Here is an 8478-nt window from a genome sequence, read left to right on the forward strand (position 1 = left end):
AGGTGGTTTGAGAATCATTTGGCAAGGAGGAGTGCATGAGTTTGGAGTTGTGAAGGAAACTATTATCTGTCCCATAAAAAAATGTTTTGGCTCTGTTTCAGTTTTGTTTAAACTTGCCTCCCGAATTATGCTTTCCCTTCAGTCATCTCCTGCTGTTTCATTTTATATTGGACACAAGTTGATTTGTTTTGACAGGTGAATTTGGAGGGGGGTATGAGATGAGTAAAGTACTAAAATGCTGAACACTACAGAAGACTATTAGAGGGGCCAAGGGCCAAATACCAGTGGACGCATCATAGATACAAGCAGATATTGACATGAACATTAAAGAGGCACTCATGTTGTAATTTTACTCATGGCGATCACTATTTTCAAGACTGATCATCACAAATAACTTGTTATAATTATTTGTCATTTTAGAGGATAAAGAGTGAACGGAGATCATGATCGCTGGAGCTGTTATTGTTTCTAATACACATAAAGAGGAGAGAAATTGAGATTGATCCAGAAATCTTAAAAGATGATCTGTTTCCAATACAATGATGTTTGATATGATAAGGGTTATGATTACTCAACCCCCCCCCAAAAAAAAAAAATTAAAATAAAATAAAAAAATAAATAATAATAATAATAATAATAATAATAATAATATTTAAATAAATAAATAAATAAATAAAAAAATTAATGAAAAAATAAAATAAATGAAAATAAAAGAAGGAAATTCAAAGCAGTTTCATTTTTTCAGTCTTACTATTCTCCTCAGGTGTGTAGCCTGAGATCATTTACTAGTGGCCAGCCTTAATCAGATTTTTTAACCCGGGAATATGCAATATCCGTTCCTTTTTTGTTCAAGGCCTGATACGATGCAGAAATGTATTATAATACCACTGATATATTTTGGAAGTGTCTTTCTTTTCATTTCCTTGCCATTTCAATTTTTGTCTTTGTCTATTAAATTATCCAGTCAAGTGCTCATCGAACATGAAGTGTGGTGGCCTCAACGCCTCCCTCAACCTCTTCCATGCCTACGAGGTCTTCATCGGTCCCCTTCTCAGCAGGGACGTGCCCCCCTCGCTCGACACGGCCGCCAAACGTCTTCTCAAGTCCCTCCAGAAAGGAGAACTGGATGCAGAGGGCATGGTTTACAGACTTAAGAACTTGCAGTCCATCCCCTGAAGGTATGTATCGCTGGACCGGAGGCTCCTCAAGCTCTGCCATTTTGTTTGTGACATTTGAAGGTTCTATAAATGACCCTCTGATTTTTTTTTAAAGGGAGATCATGAACAGACTCAAGAGAACTTGCAATCTGTTCCCTGAAGGTACATGTATGTATTGCTATACATGGGGTCCTGAAGGTTCCACCATTTTGTTTTGTGATTGTTTTGTAACAACCACCCCAAAAAAAAGATCATTTACACAACCTGTAAAGACGCCACAGAAAGTGGTATTGTATTGCTAGACGGGTGGATCACAAATTCTCCATTTTTGTTTGTGACATTTGAAGGTTCTACCAATTACCTTCTGAATTCGATATTAGAGATCATTACCAGATTTAAAAAAACGGCAGGCCACTGGCTGAATGCATGCATTCCCGGACCGAGCCGTGACAGTTCCTCCATTTTCTTTGTGATAATTGAAGGTTCTGTAAAGCCACCACATGGAGGGGTATATTGCCATACACTTGAACTTAAAGCTCTGCTATTTTATTAGTGACATTTGATGTTTATTACACACTAATCTCACTAATTTGTAAGCAGGAGTCCCAGGGATCCAACTGATTCAATGCACTCTTGCCCTGACTACCCCGTTCTTTGGTTAAGACAGAGAGCTGTGGATCCTCTGGTTGCTTTTCTGCAAGCATGTATAAAAGCAAAATATTATTATTATTATTATTACCAGTTAGATTGGGGGAAAACAATCAACACAAAAAAAATGTTATTTAGTATTACCACATGTTTTCAAGTGCTTGGAAACTCCAAGAAACCTACTCCATTCCTGATACTTTAATTCCCTAGTTCCTTCCATAATCTTACAACCAAGCCCCAAAACAGCTCCAATATAAAACCCCTCTGCTTTACAAGTTTCCATGACAAAGCCATCAGGTCTTCTCATGGGAAAGCAATGGTTCCACCTTTGGAATCGTAAACAGGGGGTAATGCATTTCGAACTTGAACCCCAGGGCACGCCAGCCAGTAAGTGGTAACAGATTGCGAAATGGATGATGATGACTTTGGCATGTTTGGCAGATCGCCGGTTCAGGCTTGATCTTGGTTTGTGTGGGTGGGTTCCCTTTCTCCATGATCAGTTCAATGGGAAAGATTTGTTGACTTCCCAGATGGAGATCATGTGCCCAAATACAGCAAAGTACAGTATATTCTCATCGCAATAATATTTTGGAGTTCATTTTATACTCTGTACATGTAGGGTTAAGAAAGAAAAAACCCTACCAAATGAACCCTCATTTCCTACTACTTTGGTTTTCTTACGTACTTTAAACAGTAACAATTCATTTATTCAAATCTATAAGTTGTCGTATCAAATAGATTTTTGTCAATTAAGTTTAGTATTGACAAAAAAAAAGTAATCTGGTGCAGTTTGATGGCAAATCATCGTATCATTAGTCTGATAAATTATCTATGATCCCTTATTATCTGTCTGTCGCTCTTTCTCTCTTTCTCTCTTTCTCTCTCTCTCTCTCTCTCTCTGTCTCTTTCTCTCTCTCTCTCTCTCTCTCTCTCTTTCTCTCTCTCTCTCTCTTTCTGTCTCTTTCTATTTCTCTCTGTCTCCATCACCCTCTTTACCTCTCCCTCTCTCTCTCTCTCTCCCTCTCTCCCTCTCTCTCTCTCTCTCTCCCTCTCTCTCTCCCTCCTTCACCCTCTTTATCTGTCTCTCGTTCTGTATCGCTTCCTCTGTCTTTCTGTCTGTCTGCCTTTGCCCATCTGCCTGTATGTCTATGTCTCTTGCTCTACCTCCGTCTCTCTCTCCCACCCTCTGTAATTCAGTAAGGGTTCGCCATCATATCCAATAACGATTCCAATGACTCTATGCCCCTGATACTACAGAAGCTGTCTTTCATAAACTCATTAGCCTCAATTTAAGAGCTCTAATCACGGGAATGCATACACGACACCCGACTCAAATTAGGTTATCTGCCCTTCATACACTGTATAATAAAAGCAATAGATATGTTCACACGGCGCAGCTGGTGTTTTAAATGTGAAAGTGAAAAAAAACATCATGTTTTAAAGCCCCACTGTCCTATTTGTAGCTACTTGCTCCCTCTGTATAGAAAACTTCCCCAATCGGTGCCTGTTGGTCCCCCATGATCCTCTTTTTCTTATGTTAGTTGAGAGCTGAGTTAATGGGATAGCCACCTGTCAGTGACCTCGCTGTGTGGTCTAACCCCTTCTGGCCCAGTAGTATTGACGGTCTTTAAACAATGACCCCTTACAACAACGTCGTTACACATGGCTCTAAAATGACTGCTTGAAGTTTTAAACTATAAGCTGTGCAAGCAATCTTTGTAACTACAAGCTTGCCAAACCTCTTATTACCGGTACTCGTTGATAACTTTGAATAAGGACCCCCCCCCCCCCACTGCTCATAGTTTTTGTGTTAAGCATAAGATTGCTTTTGGTTTAAAACGTTCAATAAATTTTAAGTATCTGGAACCGTTAGTGTGTGTGTGCATGAACCCTTAACTACAAAGATTATCTCAAACTAGTTTAAAAACAAGAGCCAAAACTTAAATATTACAGACTGTCATGTAAACCTAGCTATTAAGCCCTTCATACACTCTGTAATAGAATCAATATGCCAGAGTCTGATGAGACCTTCTCTAGCTAATCTCACATTCAAGATGGCTTTCTCTCTGCTTAGTGCCACTGTTGGTTTATACCACAGTACAGGTGTGTAAAAGATGGGAACCGAATTTGTGTGGATGCAAGTAATTTGCTTTTTTCGCTGTTGTTTTATCAGCAGTAGCATGTGTGAAAATGCACTGTTTCGGATCGCTAGAAATTGATGGCACATTAGAGAATTGACAGCTCGTAATCTGTTATAAAGATGTCTCCTAAATTGGCTCAATCCCATAGCTTACTTGAGGCTTGTCCATCATAGCACCAGAATTATGTGTGCAACATTTAGGTAGATTCCATCCATTTGTAGATGTATTTAATAATAAATAACCTTAGAAGAATGTACAGGAAAAAAAATTGAATACATTCAGTGAGGTGGTCTATTGTAGCATGATAAATGTAATAATGAAATACAAGTTTTGATGAAATGTTTATTATGAACATCTACTCTTTAATTCTGTCTTTTTATTACTCCAACAGATGGCGCATCCATTGAAGAAATGGAGATGCACTGTAGAGGATATAGAGGGGACACCTTAATGCCCTGGTCGAAGCTGAAGACAAGACAAGACAGTGAGGCCATCTTTCCCCTTCCATTCCAAGCAGAAATCTGCAACAGATGAGGTGGAAATCTACCAGCAGAGGCATGACAGGAATGGCAAGAATGCAGACAAACGGTGTAGTCATCGAAGAGCGCATGGATGAAACATGACACAAATGTAAATGCGTGGGACATGTGTGCAGCGAGCATGTTTGCAACATTTATGTCGTCCTGCTCCGTCAAATCATTTTCATCTTTGGAGCCTGCCCTCTGGCTGTCAGTGTTTGTCAGGAGCGAGATGGAGTCGATGTAGAAGCTACTTTGAAACCCAAAACTTTCAGGAATTTTCCTAGTGGTCCAGAATGTTGCAAATACAATGCTTTTGAGAAGAAAAAAACTGTGTTTCTGGTTCGGGCACAATATGTGCGACTCTTCTCTATGAATACAAAGACAGTGATCATTTTAATCTGAACGTTCATTTGTTTGCTTTGAACGAGAAGCAAATTTAATTTTACGGCCAGTACGATAGGAGATGTTAGTAGAATAAGTTTATGCAGCTGCGTGGTGTTGTTATGAAAGTAATTGCCACGATGTGGGTGGAGGAATCTGAGTGCAAAACAGTCTGAAGAAATCAAAAGTGCATTTGATGTGGGAAGTGGAAATAGATGTGATATTCTTGAGAGGGTTCGGCTTCAAATCATAGACCATCACAAAACTGGTCGGATGTCATTAAAATTTGAAACCAGTTTAGCTTTTATTTCCCACAAGGAGGCTTGCACTACCCCCCCCCCCCCCCACCCCCCACCCCCCCCCCCCCAAAAAAAAAAGAGGGGAAAAAAAATCAGTATTATGACTCATATGACTATCCAGAACATTGATCATGAAGATTTTATGTGTTTGAATGTTTTTTGTAAAATGCTGTAAAAAATTCTTCCTAGATTATTTTTGTGTGTTTATACAGAGGGCTTAATAAAAATTGAAATACAAGACCATTTTTTGCATATTTTATACTATACTCAAACTATGTAGAGGATTTTTGCTATAGATTGACAGAAAGTGCTTCTTTTCTAATCAACCAAAGATATATTCTAAACGAACCCACCGTAATTAAAAAGCCAGTTTTGAGTATTACATGTACTTCTTGTTATCAATTTGAAAATTCATGTAATGAATTTATTTACTTTGTTGTATGGTCTGTACATTAGAAATGAGCTTCTGAAGCCTAATTTTTGCATGAGTATTGAGAATATATATTTATACGACTTTATCGTTTATTCTGCACGTGCAACCGATGATATTGATTTGCTGGATTGTTTATATTTTCTTTTTCGAATGTCAATATATATTTACTAATGTTGTAGACTGTCCTCAACTTTTCTATCAGTGATGTATCATGTATTTCTCAGTCTTCTGTTTTTTCTTTTCTTTTCTTTCTTTTGTTCTGAGTTAACTATAAGAGCGTATTACCAATGTTTTTAGTGGGCTTAAATCATTAGTTAAAGGCATATTTTGTATTTGTTTTAAAACCTTTGATTTCCAATCTTCGCTATTTCATGCAGCTTATTTCTTGATTCTTGTGTAATGCTAAGAATTTCTATGTGTGTGTTTGAAAATCAATGTGTGGCAACCATTTAGGATGTTGAGAGGGGTAAACGTTGGGGAGGAGGGGGGGGGGGTGGGGAAGGAGGTGTCAGGGGTCAAAGGGCACACATAGTGGAGGCAAACATATATCGAGTAGGAAACAGAATAGTAACAGGGGAGCAGCCCAGTGTTAATGTCACTGTAATATATACATTTATCCTTTTTGCATATGTTTTAATGTTGTTTTGTAATAGTTAAATAATAATAATAATGATAATAATAGTAGGTTCTGGTATAGCGGTCATGTCTGGCAGACTTGACACTCCTCACACTCTTTCACTATTACCCCTGCTTTTAGCCTAGCTGCCATTATGGTGCTCTAGCATTTCAAGGAATTAATTCCTGCCAGGTACCCATTTACCTGCCCTGGGTCAAGTGTGGCAAATGTTGATTAATTTCTTGCCAAAGGACATTCATGCAGTGGAATCGAACCGTCAACCATGCGATCCACATCTCGGTGATGTACGTATCCACCAGGCCACGACACAATCATGTACTTTATTTGGTGGCTCACAAACTACATCTCAGTCATTAATAATTTGATAATCATGACGGGTGATTCCCTAAATCTTCCAGCCCAGCTAAAATAAGTGTAGAACAGGAAGAACAATCTAGAAATTGCAACCGGAGTTCTGTTGCAATCCGGATATTTACGTTTAGTCGTATTTCATTTTTAATAGCTTTGTTCAAAGCGTGGTTCTTTTTTACACTTTTGAGAAACGATAGATTCTTTATTGATCCAAGCTTACATTAAATTGATTATGTTGTGTTGTACTGTTAAGTCCCTAGTCTGGCCCTGACATGAATTGATCAGGCTTTTCTCTGCTAGAAGGAAATTGTGCAGCAATATTCAGAAATCATTATTTCTTTTTATTTTGAACAAGATAATAAAAATGAAATCAGGGCTATTGGTCACATGAACCCCCATATATTTTCAGAACTTCCTTGAGAACAATTACATGTCAGTCTTGTGGCCATGGGCTATCGGCCTCTTTGGCTGTTGGTTAGACAATCTTCAGAAGACTTACAAGAACAATGATTTCTTTCTAATAACGGGGCTGTTGTCCATCTACATGTTTTATAGGTTTAAAATATAATGGTCAAGAAGTTCAGAATTTTGTAATGCCTCTTTCAAAGAAGACAAATTAAGTTGTGTGTATGACACTGAAAAAATGTATTGTGTAAAATTATGCTAGGCTTGTAAATTATGGAATATATCTTTACTGTTTATCATTGTAAAATAATTTATGGTAAGAGCAGATTTTTATAGAAAATTGAACATTCCAGACAATATTCCAGTTGTAATGCCTTAGATTGAAGATAAAGACTATAGAGGGAGGTATTGTAAACAAGAAAATTATTGACGTAGAAAAGAGATAAATTTTCAGGGCAGGAAACTCACAAATCACAGATAATTAGTGTTGTATCGATTGTGATTCAGTGATTTGATCAATTTGCAATACAAAAGGACATTAATTCCATCTTAAATGAAAGGGGTTTTCCCCTCCTGCTTAGATAAAAAAAGTGACATGTTTTATATGAAATGAAGTGCAAATATTGATTTTGTGATGAGAGGGAGCAAAAAGCAGCAATATTTATGAGACTAATTGTAGATTTCTCATGATATTAGGTATTTGGTGAACAGCAACTTGCCAATAAGGTTGTAGTGTACTATTAAACTGTCTTTGTGCAAAATCTTTGAGTCTTTGTTATTGCTTGTATGCTATTCTTGTGGAGCTTTGTCACTCTTGGAAGGCTTGTGTGAACTTTACAACGTGATGTTTTTCTTTGTTCAATATTTACAACTTACGAATCGTGTATTTGTATATTATAGCAAAAATAAAATTTACGACATTGACTTCTGTGTGACAATATTCTGTGTTTTTGTGTGTTTATTTTCCTCTCTGATTTCTCCTCTCCCTCATTCGATCTCTTTCACACTATTTCTTCCTCTCACTCCCCTTCCCAACTCTTTCTCTTTGTCTATCTTGTCTTTCTACCTATCTCTCTGCTTTTACCCGTCTCTCCCTCCTACCCATTTCATCTTTCTCTTTCTCTCTCTCTCTCTCTCTCACACACACACACACACACACTCCCCTCCCCCTCTCTCTGTCTGTCTCTCTGATTTTACCCTTCCTCTCTCTCTCCCTATCCATTTCACCTCTCTCTTCTCTCTCTCATTTCACCCGTCGCCTTGCTTTCCTCCATTCTCCTTTACACATTGAAAACAAGTGTCCCTTTTCTGCCTTGAAAATTTTCCTTGCTCTACAACATGGCATGTTAATTGTGTATCCCTCAAGTGTAACAAGTATTAAGCAAAGACACAGACCACCTCCTTGTAATCATCATACATAAAATCAATCTCATTTATTACTAATTTCATCACGGCAATACAGTTTTATCACAACAATTACTGTTAATTATACAAAATATTTCATG

At 37.8% G+C, this 8478-nt stretch overlaps 1 protein-coding gene across 3 annotated transcripts in view; it reads left to right on the forward strand.

The window, feature by feature from the left end:
- The window catches only part of LOC580547, a 38536-nt gene extending 30625 nt beyond the window's left edge, over nt 1-7911 (forward strand). For all 3 annotated transcript variants that reach the window (XM_030991616.1, XM_780599.5, XM_011684200.2), the window contains 2 exons: nt 965-1178; nt 4338-7911. In XM_030991616.1, the coding sequence (XP_030847476.1) occupies nt 965-1176 (212 nt within the window). In that variant the 3' untranslated portion in view covers nt 1177-1178; nt 4338-7911. The remainder of the gene's footprint in view (nt 1-964; nt 1179-4337) is intronic.
- Nucleotides 7912-8478: the final 567 nt, after the last annotated feature.

This window comes from Strongylocentrotus purpuratus, unplaced genomic scaffold, assembly GCF_000002235.5.
Source record: "Strongylocentrotus purpuratus isolate Spur 01 unplaced genomic scaffold, Spur_5.0 spur5_scaffold_2, whole genome shotgun sequence".
Classification (NCBI taxonomy): domain Eukaryota; kingdom Metazoa; phylum Echinodermata; class Echinoidea; order Camarodonta; family Strongylocentrotidae; genus Strongylocentrotus; species Strongylocentrotus purpuratus.